Source organism: Triticum dicoccoides, chromosome 2A (genome assembly GCF_002162155.2).
Source record: "Triticum dicoccoides isolate Atlit2015 ecotype Zavitan chromosome 2A, WEW_v2.0, whole genome shotgun sequence".
Taxonomy (NCBI): domain Eukaryota; kingdom Viridiplantae; phylum Streptophyta; class Magnoliopsida; order Poales; family Poaceae; genus Triticum; species Triticum dicoccoides.
The window spans coordinates 494,897,845-494,919,472 of record NC_041382.1 but is presented as its reverse complement, the minus strand read 5'-3'; the positions used below and the strand labels follow the sequence as shown (position 1 = coordinate 494,919,472).

Below are 21,628 nucleotides of genomic sequence, written 5' to 3'. Positions count from 1 at the left end.
AGGTGTGCTCCTGCTGCCCTCATCATAGCTGCTTGAGGGATCAGAACCCTCACTCAATTGCACTTGTTTTTCAGATCTGTTCTGACTGTCACTCTGGTCAGACATCTTGGCAAACACACTGAGAGCAAACCCTGTAAATAGATGTAGATGAGGTAGAGTGGATGAGCATCACAAAGTGCAGAGTTTTTGCAAAACAGATGACTCAAAAACTTAGTTTTAGTTCTCCACAGAAAGCATTTCGGAGCTACCGATTTGTTAGACTCGGTGATACCGAAGCAATTTTGGAACCTAAACTAGTGAACTCGATCAGACCGAGTCAGAGTTCGGTGGCACCAAGACCGTTAGGGTTTCACAGAGAATCAATCTCGGTCACACCGATTTGCAATTCTTGGTCAGACCGAAAACGCATGTGCAATGGCCTTAGCCAAATTCTTGGTCGGTCCGAGATGAGTTCGGTGGAGACCTAACCCTAAATTTTCGAATCAAATCTAACCTAAAGGATGTTTTCTCTGGATAGAGTGTTCTCATACGTGGTAAAGATCATGGAAAAGCAATGTGCTATGAATCGGAGTAGGGAATAGCACAAAGAGTCGAACCCATACCCTAGTTTGGCGGGAGTTCACTACGGCGGAAACGGCGGAGCAGATTTCCGTTGACGATGATGGAAACCAGCGGCGGGAGGTCGCGGCGGCGAGGAGATGATCCGGAGACCCGAGGAGGCAGAGCATGACACACGTGGGCTGAGAGGTTTTGAAGAAATTTCCAAAATCTCACCCATGGGTTTATATATCCCGACCCTGTCGGTGTGACCGAGTGGAACAACTCGGTGGCACCAAGATGCAGAATCGCAAGCGGTTACTGCAACTTGGTGTGACCGAAAAGTTCAAAACCTAAATCAACTTAGTGAACTCGGTGTGACCGAACTAGATGAATCGGACATACCGAAATGCACAAAGAGGTTTTGGAAGTTTAAGTGTATGACGAATCGGGGACTCCGAGTGCTCCTCACACAGAGTGGTTCGAATCTGACTTGATCAAACTTTGTGATGTAGCATGAATAGAGTTTGAGACAAGAAAAGCATAAATAGCTAGAGGAGGTTCTTAGGCATCCTTGTGCATCCACTTGGCAAAGGAGAAAACGCCAAACAATCAAAACAACAAGTGGATGTCCTTGAATGAGAGAAATATGCAATCAACATGCTCACACAATAAAATGGCAAATTGAAATATGTGACAAAGCATGCACAAACACTCTAGCATCTATCAAGCAATTGGTGATGACTAGGTCATCTATATATGAGTATATTGACTGAGGAGTCAAATGAAAACATTTGATCATAGGTAATACTCATCGTTTAAGCACAAGTAGGGTTACCACTTTTACATGATGCATTGTTGTGTTCACACCATTAGAGTTGCTTTAGCTCAATTGGTTAGAGTAAAGCTCCCCCTAGATGTGATATCCCCCGTATGAGGGATGAACTAACCTTGGGTTATGTCAATGATGACTTCATGTAGGTGTTGAAGATGTAGATGCTCAATGTTGATGTATATCATTCGGAGCAATCCATTGGAGTGAGTTGCACTTTCAATACCTACACGGGTTAGTCCCACAAGGAACAAACAAGGATATCCATAGACATAGAGTGATGTTCACATAAGATGGTGTCCATGAAAGCATTAGGTTACCTTGTCCCTTGTCTTACCAACAAGAGGGTTTGTGACTCCTAGAACTAGTGCAAGATGTGGAAGTTGTTTGCACATGTCCTTGCCAAAAGATATGAGTGAAGTATGTTGGCAGAGTCACCCTCAAGAACTCTCTAGTTCTTCTTCTTCGGGATCCACATCATCTTGATGGGAATCCTTGGAGTTGTAGTCATACTTGATGTAGTCTTGGGAACCCACTTGACCAAGACCTTGGGAGCTTCTTCAAATGTATCAATCTCCTCTTGAAGCTTTTCCTCCCCTTTTAGCTTGTGGTCTTGTGGTGGAAGATCATCTTGAGCTTGTGTCCCTTGAAAATAAGTAGGATCATACTTCTCTTGTTGAGGAACAAACTTCGTCTTGGGGTATTGATCTTCTTCCCACTCAACTCCATTGGCATTGAACTTCCGTTCAAAACCAACACCTTGATTCTTCCGGTGTCTTCCTTGCGTACAATTTCCTCAAATTGCTTACTTCCGGCAAGCCTCTTGTAAACACCTTTCTCTATAATTCCCTTCAATAAGCTATTTTCTTGCTCAAATGTAACTTGGCTAAGAGAATCATTAGTGGAATCAAGAGAACTACTAGAAGCAACAACATTGGATTTAGCATGATTATTGTTACTACTAGATGAAGAATCTTTCTTACTTTTGTTGCTAGATTTAACTTGTGGCATGTAAGTAGACAAGAGTAAATGCTTGGCAATGTAAGAAGAACTTTTCTTGCGAAGATCATCATTGATTGCTTTTAAGAACCCATGCTCTTGCTCAAGGTTGAGCTTTTCAAAGCGTAACTTTTCATGAGTCTTTAAAAGCTCTCAATGATTTTCCAAGGTAGTTTCATGAGCTAACTTAAGAGTGTTTAGTTCTTTAGTTAGACGCTCAATCTCCTTCTTATCATCATCATTCATTTTATCTTGATTAGCATGATTAATAGCAAGTTCATCATAGTTCTCATCACTAGAGTTGTCAACAAGTAAATCATCATCACCTAGCAAATCATCTTCATCACTATTGAAATCAACATACTCGGGGTGTGATACCTTTGGGCCTTTAGCCATGAAGCATCTTCCAATTCCTTCATTTGGTGACTCAAATATGTCGTAGGAGTTGGTTGACACAAGTGCTAGACCGACAACACCTTCATCTTGAGTATATTCGGAGTCGGAGTGATAACTTCTCTCGGAGTGATTGTCGGAGTCGGAGCCGGATACCCATTCACCAACATGAGCTTGATATCTTCGTTTTGTGTAGCTCCTTGATGATTTGTCCTTCCTCTCCGAAAATCCTTGCTTCTCTGTGATGTTATTCGTTCATAACGGCCATCTCTACTCCTTCTCTCTCTTGGTGGTGATTCTTCTCTTCTACTTCTCCTTTTGGGTGAATCTTCTCTTCTTGTGTAGGGAGTCGTACACTCATTGGAGTAGTGTCCGGGTCTTCCACAATTGTAGCAATTACGTTCATGACTCAAAGATCTTTTGTCATTGTAGGACCTTGACTTGGAACTTCTTTCCTTGCTTCTACTCTTGTAGAACTTGTTGAAGTTCTTCACCATTAGGCTCATCTCTTCATTGAAGGCTTGTTTCTCACTTGATGATGTAGGAGCATCACATGAGGCTTTGTAAGCACCAGTTGACTTGTTGTGAAGCTCTTCCTTATCCTTGAGTGACATATCATGAGCAACAATTCTTCCAATGGCTTCCGTAGGCTTGAGATCTTTGTAATTGGGAATCATTTGGATCAATGTGCACACGGTGTCATATTTTCCATCCAAGGCTCTTAGGATCTTCTTGATGATGAATCTATTGGTCATCTCTTCACTTCCTAAGACGGCAATCTCATTTGTGATGAGAGCAAGCTTAGAGTACATTTCAGCGACACCTTCACCATCCTTCATTTTGAACTTGTCAAGTTGACTTTGAAGCACATCCAATTTCGATTCCATGACAGAGTTGGTACCCTCGTGCATATCAATCAAAGTATCCCAAATTTACTTTGCATTCTCAAGATGACTGATTTTGTTGAATTCTTAGGGGCACAATCCGTTGAAGAGGATATCGCAAGCTTGAGCGTTGTATTGTAGCATATTCAACTCTTCCACGGTAGCTTCACGGTTTGGTTCTCTCCCATCAAAGAATTCACCTTGCAAGCCAATACACACAATAGCCCAAACGGCGGGGTTATGTCCAAGAATATGCATTTTCATCTTATGCTTACAACTAGCAAAATTAGTAACATCAAAGTAAGTACCTCTACGGTGGTAATTTCCCTCGCTAGATGCCATACTCTCCTAGGTTGTGAAACCAAGGCTATGATCACCAAGCACTATGGAAATTAAGGAAAATGGATACCAAAGCTCTAATACCACTTGTAGGATCGAAAGTATGTCTAGAGGGGGGGTGATTAGACTACTTGACCAAATAAAAATCTAGCCTTTTCCCAATTTTAAGTTTTGGCACATTTTAGCAACTTAGCACTAGTCAAGCAATCAACCTACACATGCAAGTCTAAGAGTATAGCAGCGGAATGTAAAACATTGCACATGAAGGTAAAGGGAGGAGTTTGGAGGGAGGAAACACAATGTAGACACGGAGATTTTTGGTGTGGTTCCGATAGGTGGTGCTATCGTACATCCATGTTGGTGGAGACTTCAACCCACGAAGGGTAACGGTTGCGTAAGTCCACGGAGGGCTCCACCCACGAAGGGTCCACGAAGAAGCAACCTTGTGTATCCCACCATGGCCATCGCCCACGAAGGACTTGCCTCACTAGGGTAGATCTTCATGAAGTAGGCGATCTCATTGCCCGTACAAACTCCTTGGTTCAACTCCGCAATCTTGACAGAGGCTCCCAAGTGACACCTAACCAATCTAGGAGACACCATTCTTCAAAAGGTAATAGACGGTGTGTTGATGATGAACTCCTTGCTCTTGTGCTTCAAATGATAGTCTCCTCAACACTCAACTCTCTCTCACTGATTTGGATTTGGTGGAAAGATGATTTGAGTGGAAATCAACTTGGAGAAGGCTAGAGATCAAGATTCATATGGTTGGAATGGAATATCTTGGTCTCAACACATGAGTAGGTGGTTCTCTCTCAGAAAATGAATGTTGGAAGTGTAGGCATGTTCTGATGGCTCTCTCCACGAATGAAGAGTGGGTGGAGGGGTATATATAGCCTCCACACAAAATCTAACTGTTACACACAAATCACCAAACTCGGTGGGACCGAATCATGAAACTCGGTCAGACCGATTTAGTTCAAAATGTGAACGTTAGGATTTTCGGTGGGACCGACGTGTCAACTCGGTGGGACCGATTTCATTAGGGTTAGGGCATAACCTAATCTCGGTGAGACCGATTACACAAACTCAGTGGGACCTATTTTGGTAATAAGCTAACCAGAGAGTTGGTCAGGCAAACTCGGTGGGACCGATTCGCTCATCTCGGTCAGACCGAAATGTTACGAAGGGGAAACAGAGAGTTTACATTGCGAACTCGGTGGGACCGATCGCTCATCTCGGTTGGACCGAAACGTTACGAAGGGAAACATAGAGTTTGCAATCCCATCTCAGTGAGACCGAAGTGACTAGGGTTTGTGGCAGTGGCTATGTCAGGAGAACTCGGTGGCGCCGGATGGAATGTTTCGATGGGGCCGAGTTTAACTTTTGGTTTGGGACATATGTGGATATGAGAAAATGGTTGAGGGTTTTTGGAGCATATCACTAAGCATTGTGAGCAAGCAACCCATTAAGAAACACCTCATCCCCTTTTAATAATATTGACTTTTCCTATGGACTCGGTGTGATCTTGGATCACTAAAAGTAAAATATAGAGTCTTGAGCTTTAGAGCTTGAGCCAATCTTTTGTCCTTAGCATTTTGAGGGGTCCACATTTCTAATCCATGCCATGCCAATCATTTAGCTTTCCTGAAATATTTATCATGAAATAGCATTAGCTCAATGAGCTATATGTTGTTAATAATTACCAAAATCACCCAGGGATAGTTGCACTTTCACTTTGATTAAAGAATTCCACTTGAGCCTTGGTGTCGATGTTTATTCTTGGCTCAAGGTGGAAACACAATTTTGATCACGACACTTGGTGAAGACATCAAATAGCTCCCCCCATAAACCATGTGGGAAGCATTTCTTTGTATTACATCTTCACACGCCCATCATGTGATCATCCACAAGAAACAAGCATGTAATCCTTTGTTATGCCTATGTTCAACTTTCCCTTGTCAACCATGAACATCACCACTTGATGTCATCCTCTCATGGGCTCTTGGAATATTTCTCTTGATGCAAGCTCATGAGAATCACCTAACCCACATAGACATAAACAAGCACATAGTACGGGTTAGGACACACAGCACAACTGACAATTTCTTACCTAACCACAAGATCCCATGTGATACATTATTTGCACTTGTGTGTTGACCATTCAGAATTTGATCTTCAAGCTTTATCTCGGTCAACTTTTATCTCTATTCCTTGATCAACACTTGATGTCTGGCAGGGCATTTATTTTCATCATAATAACGTCCCCAAAACAACCTCAAGCGAAATGTGCTCAACACGATTTTTCTTTATTCTGTTGAGTTGAACGATTTTTCTTTTTAAATCATTCCAATTCGAGGTCATACGCAAAATTTGCAGCCCCAACAGTCTGACCCTGACAATGAGGAGAAAAGTTTTGCCCATCACCAGACACCCAGACACTAATGTCTAATACATGGCGTGAGCTATTCGGCCACCAAGATTTCCTCGAATGAAAAAATGTTGAACACGAAAAGTCTTCGTCTCCTTGAGCTGAACAATTTCCATTTTCAATCATTTCAATCTGAGGTGTTGTTTATGGTATTCATTCCAAAATCGTACAATATCCATACTGCATCACCACTAAAGCATATCTTCATATTAGCATGATTTCGTTGTTGTCCATGGGAATTATCGTTCATTACCAAGTCCTAATGCATATATTTGGATTCCATTCTTCATTTCATCCAATATACTTCATGCATTGCCAATGGAGCTGCCATTCAAATGTATATCTCAATGCAAATATTAGTCCATAAGAATTGTCATTAATTACCAAAACCACACATAAGGACTGCATGCACTTTCACTTGCCATGTTGGCGACGAGGCCACTGGCCTCGCCAAACGTTGCCAAGATGGCGGGGATGGCACACAATTCATTCTTAGTAGAGTTCACAAAAATACCAGCATCATCCGGGAAGAGGGAGATCCTGCATCTCGCAGTGCGGTTGCATGGACCTAAGAATACCCCTCTGAGTGGCCAATTAAAGGATGCTTGCTCAGGAGCTCTTCAAGTTCACTACTTGAAAGCGCATGCCGGTTCACGTTGAGCTCAGTGGGGATAGTTGGATCAGGGCGGTTGCAAGTATTTGTTAGCCTATGGGAATGGATCAGCCAAACCCAGCTTACGCCAAATTATGAAGACACATTCTCCTGGAATTTTACCCCCAATGGGGGTCTACTCTTCGTCTTCGGCCCATGCGGCCCAAACCCATCTCATCCCATGTTTGACTTTGCCAAGATCTGGTCCACGCATGCTAAGCCCAACTGCAAATTCTTCGAACGGCTCATTTTTTACGATAGAATTCTCAATGCGGATAGGCTTGCCGCTCATGGATGGCTGCATGACCCTTTGTGCTAGCTTTGTCTCTAGGCTTCGAAAACAACGACACATCTTTGTAAGGACTGTCCATTCTCTATTATTATTTGGAACCACGTGAGTGCCTGGACGGGAGAGACTTTACCTGTTTCCAACTTCCCGCCAGAGCCTAGCGGTATATCTGTCTGGTGGGATAATATCATTGACTCGACATCAAATAAGGTCCGAAAGCACTGGAGCAGTAGGCCGGTCTACGCCATGTGGAATCGAAGGAGAGGAACAAACATATTTTCACTGGCACACGCATGCCTCACCTCGAGGTGGTCATGTTAGCTGTAGAGGGCATAAGGCAATATCATATGGCATTTGATGGCGCCATGCCCACCGTGGGAGTCGATTGAGTCATTTTTGTTTTGTTGGTTTTCGGTGGTTCAGCCATGTTCCCCTCAGAGTGCGCCTCCTGTACATATTATTTCTCTCTTTTTCGTCTATATAAAAAGGCAATGCTCCTAGCGGTTTCTCGAAGTTCTTTTTTTTTTTGAACCGAACCAGAGGTGTTTCAGTGGTTGGGATTTGTTTTCAATATATCCAGTACCGGTCTGTAGCACAATTGACTTGTATCCTTGGTGAGCAGTTGAGTGAGTGAGTATATATACAAGCTGTGAACCCTCCTCTCAACACTAGAGAATGACGCAAATAGTCCTAAAAAATTCAGAATTGTGACAACGTTAACAAGTATAAAAAATCACCGTGCTATGAAAAATTGAAGACAAGTCAGAGACAAAAATTCGTGTAGCTTCATACGTAGAGAGGGGACACATTTGTTGGAGGAGTGGGGAAGCATATGCATTTCTTTCTCAACGCCTCCTAAAGTTGGAGATGGACGTCCCTTGCCTCACCCCACCAGCCTCCTATTAAATCCTCGCTTGAGTGAGAGAGCGTCCTTCACACAATCCTACCTACAGAAAAAAATAAATTGAACGGGACCTGGCTGGCCGGCGACTTGATTGGACAAGATCGAAGCAACAGGTCTAGAAGAGCCAATCGTCTGAAAGGAACATATATACAAGAAGAAGAGGAAAAAGAAAGGCAATGTGATTACTGATTAGAGAGATGTGTATGGGTGGTGGAAGGCAGTAGGGGCTGTACAAGACATGGCACTAAGCTAGCTCTAAGCACCTTTCTTAATCAGTGGTGCCATGATTATATTAGTAGATCTACATGGAACAAACCCACAAAACATAGGGTATAGCTTGTCCACCAATCAATTAAAATCTAGAACTCCTCCATTATAGACCTTCCTCCAAATTTTAATCGGAAAACTAGTGGAACTGCTCGTAATAATTATAAATAAAATAAAATATTTTGAGTTGTACCAAAGCAAAACCCATAATACTATGTATATTTATCTGATGTATCTTTACGCGATTGGTGCCTAATATGCTCCACTAAAATAGAAAGAAAGACCTCGCCTTCACCATGAACCATTGCTTAGTTCTGTTTGAACTGAATTATTGCTTAATTATGCGGCTAATTTTTTTCCTTGGTTAGGAAAGCAAGGTGAGCAGCAGATTTAAGCGTATCCACAAGGAAGTTACCCAAACAAGCTAGAACTAGTTTTGCTACAATTTCAGTTGTGCAAGAAAGATATACCTAAAACGAAAAGTATTTCTAGGGATGAGCTTCCAGCTCAAAAGCGGCCGGTACCGCAACTTGACTGATACAGAGGGTACACGCCACTTTGCACATAGGTACATCTACGTTTTTCCGTTGCACCTAGCCCATACTGTTTTCCGTTTATTTTAGCATGAATAATTTTGAAGTTATCCTTTGTAAAGTAATCTTGCTTTTTTTCTATTGTCAAAAAAAACTTGTTTTCTTTTTCTTTTGTAGGGTAAAGCAATCTTGCTTTGAGGGTTCGCTAACTGGAAAAAGGACGATATCGTGTAGCATCCTGTCAACGCAAACACACCCTCCTCTTCTCCAAAAATAGAAGCTTAGGGTTTCTCTGCCTTTCAACGGCACCATCGTCGGTCCGCCTCGTCTTTGCTGGTCCTAGAGCCACAATGGACCCCACTTCCTGTTGGATGAAGGGATCTTGCTTCGTTTTAGGCGTTTTTATAAGTTAAGTTCTCCTTGCCTAGCTCTCATTCCAATGAGCATCACGTCCTTGGAGAGCGTGTGAAGGTGTGTCTCCGACAGATTTCGCAAGATTCAGTTGGTGCCGGTCTTCGGTGGATCTGTTTGAATCCAACCTTTGTCCATCTTCGTTCATGTGCCTTTCGATCTATACTTCTTATCATTGGCGACGGTTATTGTCTGCGTTGGTTTTGTGGGGCCTTAGCACGATGACTTTTTGACTGTCCATTACAACAAATTCGGCACAACTCGTTTAATGCTTGCAGTTGTCGTTGGGTGATCTACAAACATGGATGCAATTTTTATTCTTTGTACTGCCATGGCATATGATAAATAGATCGAAAGTTTTTTTGAAAAAAAGTAATCCTGCTTTAAGTGCATGCACCCGCAATGGAGCCGATTTATCTGTCTCGATCTTAGCAGGGTCATTGGCCAAAATCCTGAAACAGAGAAGGCCACATATCTTCTTACCCAAAGGCCAAGGGGCAACCCAGTGGTAGGACTAGGTAGGACTGCGGGCGTATGGTGAAGATGTACTGATAACAACAGATGATAGATTCTTTTTATTTTTGAGAAAGATGATGATAGATTGATAGGGACTAGAAATGGTTTGAAGAAGAGGCTAGTTTTCTCAAGTTGTACGCGGATAACATGAGGCCTTAGTTAGGCGACACGAGTAGGATAGAAAATTTTAGACTGCCGAGTATGCACCAATACGATCGATTTATTAAGCTACAGTGAAACAATTGTGTGGTACCCCCATGAGCGTATCGCAGCGGCCCTTTCAATTATTTCATCACGTAAATAAAAACCCCAGAGGATCCGAATTTCCGGCCAAAATAGAAAACGAAAAAGGCACAGGAATGAATATCACAACAGTACTAGTCTACCTCACCCTACCCTACCCTCTACTAGTACTAGTATTGCTGAAAACCGGAAGGGAAACAACAGGTGCCCGCCCGCCCCCCTATTCCCACCCCCACTGCTCCATGATGGAATTGCCCTCCATTAATCCTCCTCTAATCATTCCAACCACTCTTCCTTTTTCCTCCCTCCCTGGAGAATCCTCCCCGTAATCCCCCACTTAATCGCCATTAGTTTACACCTAATTAAGACCACTCTCTCCTAATCCGCGGCTTAAGGGTTAAGACACACACCCTTCTCCTCCCTCCATTGGTTTGCTTGCCACACCTCCCTTCCCTCCACGCTTGTTAGCTCGCAGTTGCACCGGCGCGCTCCGAGAGGGGACGAGGTCGCCGTGCGCGCTGCGGCATGTCTAGCGCCGGTGATCCCGGCGGCGGGATCGCAGGGCCTGGGCGCGCGGCGCGGCTGCCGCGGTGGACGCGGCAGGAGATACTGGTCCTCATCGAGGGGAAGCGGGTGGTGGAGGTACGCGGGCGCGGCAGGGGCAGGGGAGCAGCCGGCGGAGCGGCCGCGGAGCCGACCAAGTGGGCGGCTGTGGCGGAGTACTGCCGGCGGCACGGCGTGGAGCGGGGCCCCGTGCAGTGCCGGAAGCGGTGGAGCAACCTCGCCGGCGACTACAAGAAGATCAGGGAGTGGGAGCGCTCGCTGCCGTCCTTGGCGGGGAAGGAGGTGTCCTTCTGGGCCATGCGGAACGACGCGCGGCGGGAGAGGAGGCTCCCGGGCTTCTTCGACCGCGAGGTGTACGACATAATCGAGGGCCGTGGCAGCGGCGGCGGCGGCATCCGCGACAGTGGCAGTAATGCGGCCGCGGTGCTCGCGGAGGTTGGGGAGGAGGAGGGCAAGGAGAAGGTGGTGTTCGACAGTGGCCGCGCGTCCGTGGCCGGGGACGACGGGCTGTTTTCGTCCTCATCGTCGTCTGAGGAAGAGGACGAGGAAACATCCACGCCAGCGCCAGCGCCTGCGCCGGTTCTGCCGGCGGCTCCATATCCGCCTCCATCTCTGGCCGTCGCCGTGCCCGTGCCTGTACCCGGTGAGCGCGCCGCTCCCTTCCTTCTTGCATGCGAAGAATGTGTGCTTTTTGAATTGATGGTGCAGTTGAGCCGCTGGTTTGTTGCTGATTCTTGGCGGTAAAAGCGTGAGCTTCATCGGTACTACAGTACAGAATTTCGCCCTTTTTTTCTTGTGCAAATTTCGTCTTGGGGGTGTGACCTTTTCTGCATCGAAGAATTTGATTTGGTTCTTGATGTGCTCTTGAGCTCTTCTGATACACAAAAGATACGCATTTAGGGGCATGTTGAACAAAAAAAAAGGTTTTGCCGCGTGATAATTTGTCCTGCAGCACACTTGCTACTATTATCCTTTCCAGGATGCTTAATGATTCTTCAATTTGGGGTGACAACTATGCCAGCTCTATACTGCTGAATGTAGGAGCTGCTCTGCTGTTGTGTCGATTAATCAGTTTTGTTTGTGTCGACGGGTTTGACATCCATTCAAACGGAAAATTTGGTTCCTTATTTTTTTTCTTGTTAGTTATTCGATGATATTGGGCAGGGCATCTGAATTAACTATTCTTTCTGATTCCTGGAGTTACATGTGTGATTGCTTAGACTCTTTTAATACTGTCATAGTCTGGTTGGTTGCTTGGCTGAAATAGTTTTTGCTTCTTGTGGTGTTGGTCGCAGAGAAGAAGACCGAGGCACCTACGCAAGGGAGCTCAGAGCAAGGTAAAAAAAAGAACTGAATTTTACATGGTTCCTATTCAAACATTTTAGATTTTTCCCTTCCATACTTTTGCGCTCAAGTTTCTTACGGTCTTCGTTTTGGACCTGTTCCCACTTATAACAGCATATATATATATCCCACTGGTTTCATCAGATAAAAAAATCTTATCTTAAACATTAAATAATTAAAGTTTTGTCTCATTCCTACTTTCTAAAATCCGAAAATATACTAAAATCATCACAGAAATTTCTCAAGTAAGAATATTAAAGAATACCTGTGTCATTCAACCCTGCTAGATGGTGAATGCTATTGCTATTTTTTTTCTCAAAGATGCCTCAGTTTCATTAAGAAGAAAGTTCAATAGACCAAAATTACATATCATTTTCTTCTTTTTTAAGAAAAACTGACCGCAGGCAGCAAACACAGATGTTCGGCCTGTTTCAGTTGACAATATAGTGAATAATTTGGCAGTTAACAAGTACACAAAACGTGCTTAAGAAGCGATAGTTTTGAACCTGAATTTATAAAAGAAAATGAACCAAATTGTGCTGAAGCTTAGGCATCAAATCCACCAGGTTTGAGATGTTCACAGGAGCATGTCAGTTTCAGGCAGCTATAATTCAAAATTGTTTGCCACACTGTAACGTTTCAGGCAGCGCCAATTCAGAAACATTGCCCATGATGTTAATCTGTTGACTAGGGTCCTTGTCTAGCTAGTGATTAATAAACTACATTATGGTCAATTACTTACTTACGAAACCTTTTATCCCAAACAAGTTGGGGTAGGCTAGATATGAAACCCTTTCACGAGGACTTCCCAGGAGGTCACCCATCCTAGTACTACTCTCGCCCAAATGGGTTTCATACCCAAAAGACTGGCTAGTTTTTACGTTGGCTCGCCAAGCCTATCACAACCCTTAGATATGAAACCCTTTCACGAGGACTTCCTAGGAGGTCACCCATCCTAGTACTATTCTCGCTCAAATGGGTTTCATACCTATGGGACTGGCTAGTTTTTACGTTGGCTCGCCAAGCCTATCACAACCCTCCTCCTTTACCCGGGCTTGGGACCGGCTATGCCTAGAAGACATAGGCGGAGTTACATTATGGTCAATCCACTTGGAATTTTATTGAGAAAATTGACCAGCCTCATTTTCAATTGAAGTCTTGCACAGATTCTGAAATGACCAAAAGTATTCGTGGTATTCACTCTATTCACTTCACTGACAATCTAGCATGACTTTAGTCTCTTCCTTTGCTTAGAAAAATAATCAACTAGCTGGTACCTCATTTTTACATGTAGATTTTTGAGTTATTCTTATCATCTACTACCTCTGTCCACTAATTTAAGCCGTTTGGCAGTTCAAATTGAACTGCCAATTTGAATTGCCAAATCGTCTTACATTAGTGAACAGATGGTGTAAATGCAACTCACAAAGAAATCAAAAGCATAAGAACAGAGCCCAAAACTTTTAGATTTGCTTATGAGAGTTGAGAAGAAACAAGAGTTATTATACTTACTTTATTTCAGCAAGATGAAGTTCTCCCAAATCAACAAATACAACGCCTAAATTTAAGCATGATGTGCAAGCAGTGTGAGACAAACAACAGCGCTACCTAACAATCCAAAATTTTAACAGCAGGGACATCCAAAGGCAAGCAACAAGAAGAAATTAGAATTACCGATGAGCCGCCACCACCGCAGGGTGGGCAGAAGAGGCAGCGCAGCGATGATGCCCCAGGAGAAACCGCTGACCTGCAGGGCAAGCTTGTTGAGATTCTAGACCGGAGCAGCCGGATGGTGGCGGCACAGCTGGAGGCGCAGAACATCAACTGCCAACTGGATAGGGAGCAGAGGAAGGACCAAGTGAGCAGCTTGCTAGGTGTGCTTGGCAAGGTGGCTGATGCCCTCTACAGAATTGCTGACAAGCTGTAGTTTGCCCGCTGTAAACGTCTTGAGCAAAGTAAATAATTACTGCAAATAAGAAGGGAAATAGCATGAAATTATAAGAATGTACAGATTGGTAGAGTATCTCGGCATTCGATTTTTCTTGTAGACTGGTTCTGAAATTTAGTCAGAAACCTGAAGGAGATGGCTTGTTTTCCTCATGGGAGATGCAAAAGCTTGATAACATTTGTTGTACATCAGAAGGGCACAACCTTGTGTATTCTGGTGAATCTGAATCCAGGGGAGGAATCTTGGTGCTTAATTGTGGACTGCATGGATGTTCTGTTTCTCTCCAAGTTGATTCTTGAATGCACAGTAAAACACTATGTTTGTCACGAAACTACAAAGGTTAGTAAAAGATGTTTCAGCATACACTGCTCATCACTGTAACTTGTTGAATTCTAGGAGTGCAACTGCATTAACCACAGCTCCCAGCACAAGAAATTCAAACGTGAATTAACAACTATAAATAAAACCGTAATTAACAACAGCTGGTCAACTCGGATCACAAAACCGAGGCATAGGTACAACAAAGTATCCACATGTAGCATCATCGAGAAGTTTTAAACTTGTAAATTTTCTTAAACATACATTGACAAAGGCTCCAGAATATCAGCTTTACTCATCATCTGCTCTACTTGACCTGTAACGCCGGGAGTTCATCTTAGAGTTGGTCTGCATCAGTGGTGGTGGTGGTGGTGGTGATGCTTTAGGGTCATCTTCATCCATCTCACATTGGTCAGTTCCATCAGAGGCTACTGCTGCTGCTGCACTAATGAGAGATGGGTTTGCACTACTAAATCTGGGGCCCTCATCCACCACCATGGCATCAACTGACTTCTTCCTAGGGATGAATGTGACTGAACTAGGAATCTCAGCAGGTGTCTCAGGCTGCATCTTGTTGGGATCTGATCTGCCTAACAGATTGTGCAAGTCTGCAAGAGCTCTCCTGTTAGATTCGTCGGTACTCTCTGGTGTCTCCAGAGTGTAACATGTGTACTTTGAAGGGTTCCTAACATAGTCAGGAACCCCAGATGGCGTGGAGGAGTTGCCCGAGTTGCCCTTTGTTGTGACCACATCCATGGACTGAGGAACCATGGGAGAATCTTCATCATGTTCAAGAAGCTCCACTGGTTGTTCTTTAACATCGGCATTAAACCTCACACGTTTCCTTGGTTTTGAATCGGCTTGCTCCTCCTTCCTCTTCAGTATAGGTTTCACACCGATATCCTGAGCTCTCGTTGCTTGCATTCCAGCAGTTGCACACTCCTTGGTTTGAGTTGGAGAACGAAGGCCAATTTTAACTGAACCATTGTCTTCTCTGAGCCTTGCAGATGCTGCATCAAGATCTGCCCGAGGATCCTTAGATAAACCGCAGATCTCATCAGTGGTATCATCAAGGAGGTCAGGCACTACAGTATTGATGCTCATATTAATGCCCTCATCCATGATTTCACTCATGTACACACGTTCTGCAGCATCTTCTTTACCAAATGCCGCTCTATCATATTTGTCCTCCTCTTCCTGAAAGATAAACACCCAATCAGAACAAGGTGCAAATAGATAGGTATGCCAAATACAAAAGCAAAAGCTCCTTACCTGCATTTAGTATCAGATTTTGATAATTTTAGTGTTTGCATGTTATAAAGTCATCTTATATAAGTCTATAAACAGTCTGGTTTACTTTATGATTTATCTTAGTACTAGTAATTAGCAAAGGCAAATGGCCTTCAAAAGAAATGAACAGTCCTTAAGGTTCCATTGAAACTGTGGAATAGACTCTTATCCCCTGCGGCATTTCCCTGGAAAAAGACCCCATTGCAAAAATCAAAAGCAAAAATCACAACAAGCAAACAACATGAAATGAGCAAATTGATGACAACGATACTCCAATCCCCCATACTTAGCACTTTTCTACCCCGCTAGGAGACTGGAGATCAATACACTCTACAGATGAAACGTTTCTTCAGCAAGCCGTAGGGTATGAGTAGCAAATGAAGAAGCCAAATCGGCCTTACTATCTTAATAAATGCCCTAATTTCCACAAGCAATACAGCAACGAATAGCAAATGGTCAAATCAAATAAAATAGAAAGTTATTTTTCTCTCACCTCCCGATCCAGAGTCGGGTCGAGGCCGATCGAAACCCTAACCTCCTCTTCCTCGTCCTGCTCCTCCTTTCTATGGTCCTCGCCCCTCACATCCTCCTCATCCTCGTCATCATCTTCGGGTTCGTCCTCAAAGTCCTGCTTGGACCGCCGCCTCCGGCCGCGGAGGCACCCGTTGGCATCGTAGAACGCGGACGAGCACGGCGTGTCGGCGCGCTCGGCCGCGGCGCGCTCCTCCTCCTCGTCGCGGGCCTCCGACGGGCGCGCCCAGAGCTGGCGCTCAACATCTCCGGCGGCGACGGACCAGGAAGCTGCGGGGAAGGAGGAGCTCGGTACGTCGCCGAAGAGACGCGACCCGAAGAGGCGCTTCACCCGCTCCTCGAACCCCTCCCCGGCTCCGCCGCCGCCTCCTCCTCCGCCCCCCTCGGCCGCCATGGATCCGACGCGAGGCAGCGAGCCAATCTTACAGAAGCTTCTCGAAAGTTCCTCTCGGCCCGGCCGTGCGCTGTGGGTTTGAGATGGGGGTTTGCTTCGAGTCTGAGAGGCTTGCGAGGTTTGAAGTTGAAGACGGCAACTCGCGGTCGATAATCGTTTCCGGCTTGGGTTTGGGCCCGGGCTTTGGTGTCGGTAACGAAACGGGCTAGAACGTCACATGCATAGTTAATACGTATTTTTTATTAGAAAAGCAAAAAGTACAGTAGTATAGTATTACTTTGGACGTCGATAACTGCCGCACGTCTGGCATATCGGGTGGTTGTGCCGCACGACCTGTGTGGCACGGAGACGGTCCCGCCCGCACGACCGTGTCCGGGCGCGCGCAGCCACAGCTCGCACGTCCGGTGTGTGGAAAATCGACCACACGTCCGGGAGAACGATCGTGCTGCCCGCACGACCGAACACGCCAGTCGTCCCGGCCTCCTTTCGAACCCCAGACCGACCTGCCGCCGTCGTCTCCTAGCTCTCGATCCCCTACCTCCATCGTCTTCCTTCTCTGGTAGCCATGACAACCAGAGCAGATCCCTAGCGCCTCCCCGCCGCTAACACCCACCCACCCCCACCCCCAAACCCCGTCCTCCCAAGACGACGAGCTAAAAACAGGTGGATCTCCGATCTTCTTCTATTTCTCGTCCTTCTTCTGTCCAGAAATTTGAAATTGCAGATTGCCCACGAAGATGTCGACTAGATCCACGTTGTCAGGGCAAACACCCCATGGAGTTGTGTGTATTCGCATTTGCCCATCAACATACGCCAGATCTGCCATATACTATGCTAGAGTTGAGCTAAGCTTATGGGTTGGCTTGGTGCGAGTGGTTGGTAATGAAGGGTGCGTATGAATCACTAAAAAAGGAAGAGAAAAGAGGAATTTGGCATAGGGAGGGAGGAAAAATAATTGCCACTTGTATATAACGTCAGATGCCATCTATCGTTGTCGTCAGCTGCCACCACGTTATGTTGTTGCTTGCCATCCTATTTTACTGGTTGTTGGCATCCCTTCAAAATGATAGCTGGCATCCAAATTTTAGAAAAAGAGACTAAATGTGCATGTCCTACTTGCCATGATGTGTTGGTTGCCTACGCAGGAAATGTGATAAGATTATTGTGTTATCTTCTATGTGCAAACAGCAAGAATGCATTTTGTGAATTGTTGATGCGTTCTTGTTTATGCAGTGACTGAAAACCCAGTGGCAGAAAAAGTGGAAGAAATGAATCACAAAGACGGCACTGATTCTTGGTTTTCTCAAAGGCCGGAAACGCCCCCTTGGGATGCAGCAGAGTAGAATCAACTAATTTCTGCAGGGCCGATGCTGCCACTACTAGAGCAGTACGCGGGCATCGGTACGATGCATGACAAAAAAGAAGGAACAGTTGCCATGTTTGTGACGAGGAATATGCCATTCTACTTATGTCATACAATGTCATTTTTCGCAGGTTCTTATGACTCAACCACACTTAGGGGGATACCATAGCAAGTTCAGTCACAGGGCGCTAACGCTGACAAATGTACGGGCGACCAACTTCAAGTAGCTAATGTGGCAAATCAAGGTAACACATATGAAAAAGAAACATACGGGTGTGGCCGTGAAATTAAACTTGCAAGGATGGCAGAAGACTCACCAGTTATATGGGAAAAATGTAGGACCTTCATGCAGCACGTGGCATCAGGCGGCAACCATGTACCTGCCATCAACGTCGTACACAGGTGAGTCCATAAAGTGAAGTTATGGACAGTGAATTAGGAGAAGGAACATAGGTGACATTAGGGTTGCCATGCCTGGACAGCTGCGGTTGCCATGCCTGGATAGCTGCAGTTGCCATGATTGGGCAACTGCAGTTGCCATGCCTGGACAGCTGCAGTTGTCATGTGTCATAAAATATGATTGCAAATGTCTAAACAACTCTGGATGCCAGGTGTGAACAAATCTGTGTGGCATGGATGCACCGCTACATGTGCCATGTTGTACAAACTACAGTTGTCATGCATTGACCAACTGCTAACATGCTCACAGGTTGTTATGGTGCAACCACATCGGCAAACGTCTCATGGAAAGCTTCACAGTTGCAGGACAACGTTATTGCAGATAGAGCACATCAAAATGGAATGACAAACCAGATACGATCAGCACATGTGACACAACAAGGTAAAAAAATTGTGAAACAAAAAAATAGTAGTGCATTTGCTTTCGTGGAAAAAGCACGGGAGGAAAAAAGTAGATTTGTCACGGTGGTGTTGGAAAAAACAAACAAAAAATGCTACCAAGTGTGGTGTGCAAAAAATCATCTATTGTCTTCACGATTTGCCAACTGCTATATGATTGTGTGCAACATTCATGATTGCTCGCATTTGTCTAGTGAACTCATACCTAGAGTACAAGTTTTGATGCTAAAAAAGATGTTGGTTGCCATGTATGTTGGATTGTAGCTGCCATGGATATAGAATCCATGTTTTGATGCTAAAAAATGATGGTTGCCATGTCTTGGTAACAGTAGTTGCCATATTTGTTGGATTGTAGCTGCCATGACTGGAGAACTACAATTGCCATGCATGGCCATATGTAGATTCCACGGCTTGCTTTGTGAATGATGTCATGCAGGATCACATGTAGTTGTTGTATTCCGTTACGATAAACATGCCATCCAAGCAATGCTTACACTCATACCTGTTTTTTATTGCAGGACCTTCAACTACAATCAACAGCGGCGTGGGGACATCTACTGCGGGAAGCTCTGAGCGCATGGAAGAAGCATTCAACCAGCCAGCCAACAATCATGCCACAAACAATGCGGAGTCAGTGTCGGAAATGGCAATCGTTCTAGCAATGTCGACAAGCACACCTTTGCACACCAGCACAGGCAACACTCAAGCAGATGAAACAGCAGCCGATACTGAAGTGAATGATGAAACTGATGACGAAGCACAAGGGGATGAGGATGGTGGGCAATCAGAAATCATGGTACCTCAGCCACCGTATGTTGGGCAGAGATTTGATTTGTTCGAAGATGCCAAGGAATTCTACCAGAGATATGCAATGTTCCATGGGTTTGCGGTCAACACCGAATACCATAGGAAAATTAAAAAAACTAACGAGTACAGCAGATGTGAGATGAGGTGCTACAAGGCCCGAAGGAACAAGAAGGGTAAAATGTGTTGCGCCTGTCGTTCCGGAACGTAAGAGAGGTATCACTGTCAAGACGGAATGCCCTGTCCGGTGTAAGCTAAACATAGATGGAGCACGGTGGGTGGTCACTTAATATTTTGACGAGCACAACCACTAACTCATAAAGAAGTTTGACCTGGTAAAATTTCTGAGCGCCCACAGAGGATTCACTCCCCTCGAGAAGAAATTCATAAAGCTGCTACATGATTGTAACGTCGGTCCATCAAGAATGGTCCAAATACTGTCTCTCATCCACAGCGGAGATGGTATGCTGAGTAGCATGCCCTACATACCGGCATACGTCACAAACCTAAAGGCAAAGTACCATAGAGAGAGAAGGTTGGCTAACGTAGAAGACACGATAGCCTACTTCGATGAGAAAGCAAAAGCAGATCCAGATTTCTTCTACAGGATAAGATTGGACGATGATGACCGTGTCAGGAACATGTATTGGATGGATGGTGTTGCAAGAAAAGCCTACAAACATTTCTGAGATTGCATTTTGTTCGACGTGACATATCTCACTAATATGTACAAGATGCCATGCGCTCCATTCATAGGAATAAATAAGCACAATCAGTCATTGCAGTTCGGATGCGGGCTCGTTCGGAACAAAGACACGGATGGGTACACTTGGCTGTTCAAAATCTTCTTGGAGTGCATGGGTGGACTTGCTCCGCTGAACATAATAACAAACCAGGATTTTAGCATGTGTGCAGGCACAGAGGAGGTCTTTCCGTTGGCAGTGCATAGGCACTGCAGGTGGCACATTATAAAGAAGGCTGAGGAGACACTAGGACCGTTCTTTGTTGATCGTCCAGAGCTACACAAGGCATTCGAGCTGTGCGCGGACCACAGCTTGATGGTGGAGGAGTTTGAACGGAGCTGGATGGCTATGATTGAAACATATCAAGTCTAAGACAACGGGACGCTTGCTAGCCTGTGGGAGAAGCGAATGTACTGGGTGCCGGCCTACTTTATGTAGTGCTTCTTCCCATTTCTGCAGACTACACAGCGCAGCGAGGGGTTCAATGTTGTTCTGAAGCGGTACGTGAGCCCTGGCAACTCATTGCTACAGTTTGCCAAGCAATACACGGCTTTGCAACAAAAAATACTGGGATCCGAGCTATAGCAGGAAGCAAACACCGCGCTCAAGCAACGTAAATTGCTAACATATTTACTAATGGAGAGGCAGATGAGCAAGACATATACCAACAAGATTTTTAACAAGTAAGTCAGTTGTGTTACAGTCTTATTTGCACAAGCATGATGGTAGTAGGTGCCATATAGAATGCAATGCAGTTGCCACCTTTTTTTAAATGTTGAAATATTGAAAGTAGCCATTGAGTATGGGGTGACCATGGTATGTAGTTGCCATGTTTAACGAACTGCAGTTGCCATGTGAAGTCAACTATAGTTGCCATGTTTAATGAACTACAGTTCCATTTGCCATGATGGTATGAAATGCACTTGCCAATTAAAATGTTATGCATTTGCCATGTTGAAAATATCATGCAGTTGTCGTAGCCATCATTCATTTTAGATGCCTTTCCTACGTTATAGCCTACATCAACATAAGGTGCTACAAAACATCATATAAGAGTTTAACAAAACCACAACAAACTTACAGATTCCAGGAAGAAATAAAGCGTGCCAGCATGTACACGGCTTACCAGGTGTACGAACATACGTTCAAGGTGTGTTCTCTCTTGGGCATGTCGGATTCAGAACCTGAAGACCCAGACAAAGGAAGGAACTACTTTGTGAAGGCCTCAATAAGCGAAGGAG

The 21,628-nt window shown here is 44.7% G+C and overlaps 3 protein-coding genes across 4 annotated transcripts; 2 read left to right on the top strand and 1 right to left on the bottom strand.

The window, feature by feature from the left end:
* The first annotated feature begins 10,436 nt into the window (after positions 1-10,436).
* On the top strand, positions 10,437-14,366 carry LOC119355010 (trihelix transcription factor ASR3-like). Of its 2 annotated transcripts, none has more exons than XM_037621776.1 (3): positions 10,437-11,437; positions 12,090-12,131; positions 13,773-14,366. In XM_037621776.1, exons 1-3 carry the CDS (start codon positions 10,756-10,758, stop codon positions 14,063-14,065), a joined length of 1,017 nt encoding a protein of 338 aa, XP_037477673.1. In that variant the 5' UTR covers positions 10,437-10,755; the 3' UTR covers positions 14,066-14,366. The 2 variants fall into 2 exon arrangements, with proteins under 2 accessions (XP_037477673.1, XP_037477672.1); XM_037621775.1 differs by having other exon boundaries at positions 13,770-14,366.
* Positions 14,367-14,517: 151 nt separating this feature from the next.
* Positions 14,518-16,770, bottom strand: LOC119355008 (cyclic nucleotide-gated cation channel beta-1-like). The gene is made up of 2 exons (XM_037621774.1): positions 16,188-16,770; positions 14,518-15,601 (listed from the first exon to the last, which is right to left on the bottom strand). The coding sequence occupies exons 1-2, from the start codon at positions 16,617-16,619 to the stop codon at positions 14,696-14,698; spliced, it is 1,338 nt and encodes a 445-aa protein (XP_037477671.1). The 5' UTR covers positions 16,620-16,770; the 3' UTR covers positions 14,518-14,695.
* A 1,058-nt stretch (positions 16,771-17,828) lies between these two features.
* On the top strand, positions 17,829-19,872 carry LOC119359488. Its single transcript, XM_037625662.1, has 5 exons — positions 17,829-18,020; positions 18,114-18,227; positions 18,322-18,384; positions 18,692-18,823; positions 19,359-19,872. The coding sequence occupies exons 3-5, from the start codon at positions 18,357-18,359 to the stop codon at positions 19,853-19,855; spliced, it is 657 nt and encodes a 218-aa protein (XP_037481559.1). The 5' UTR covers positions 17,829-18,020; positions 18,114-18,227; positions 18,322-18,356; the 3' UTR covers positions 19,856-19,872.
* The last annotated feature ends 1,756 nt before the right edge of the window (positions 19,873-21,628 follow it).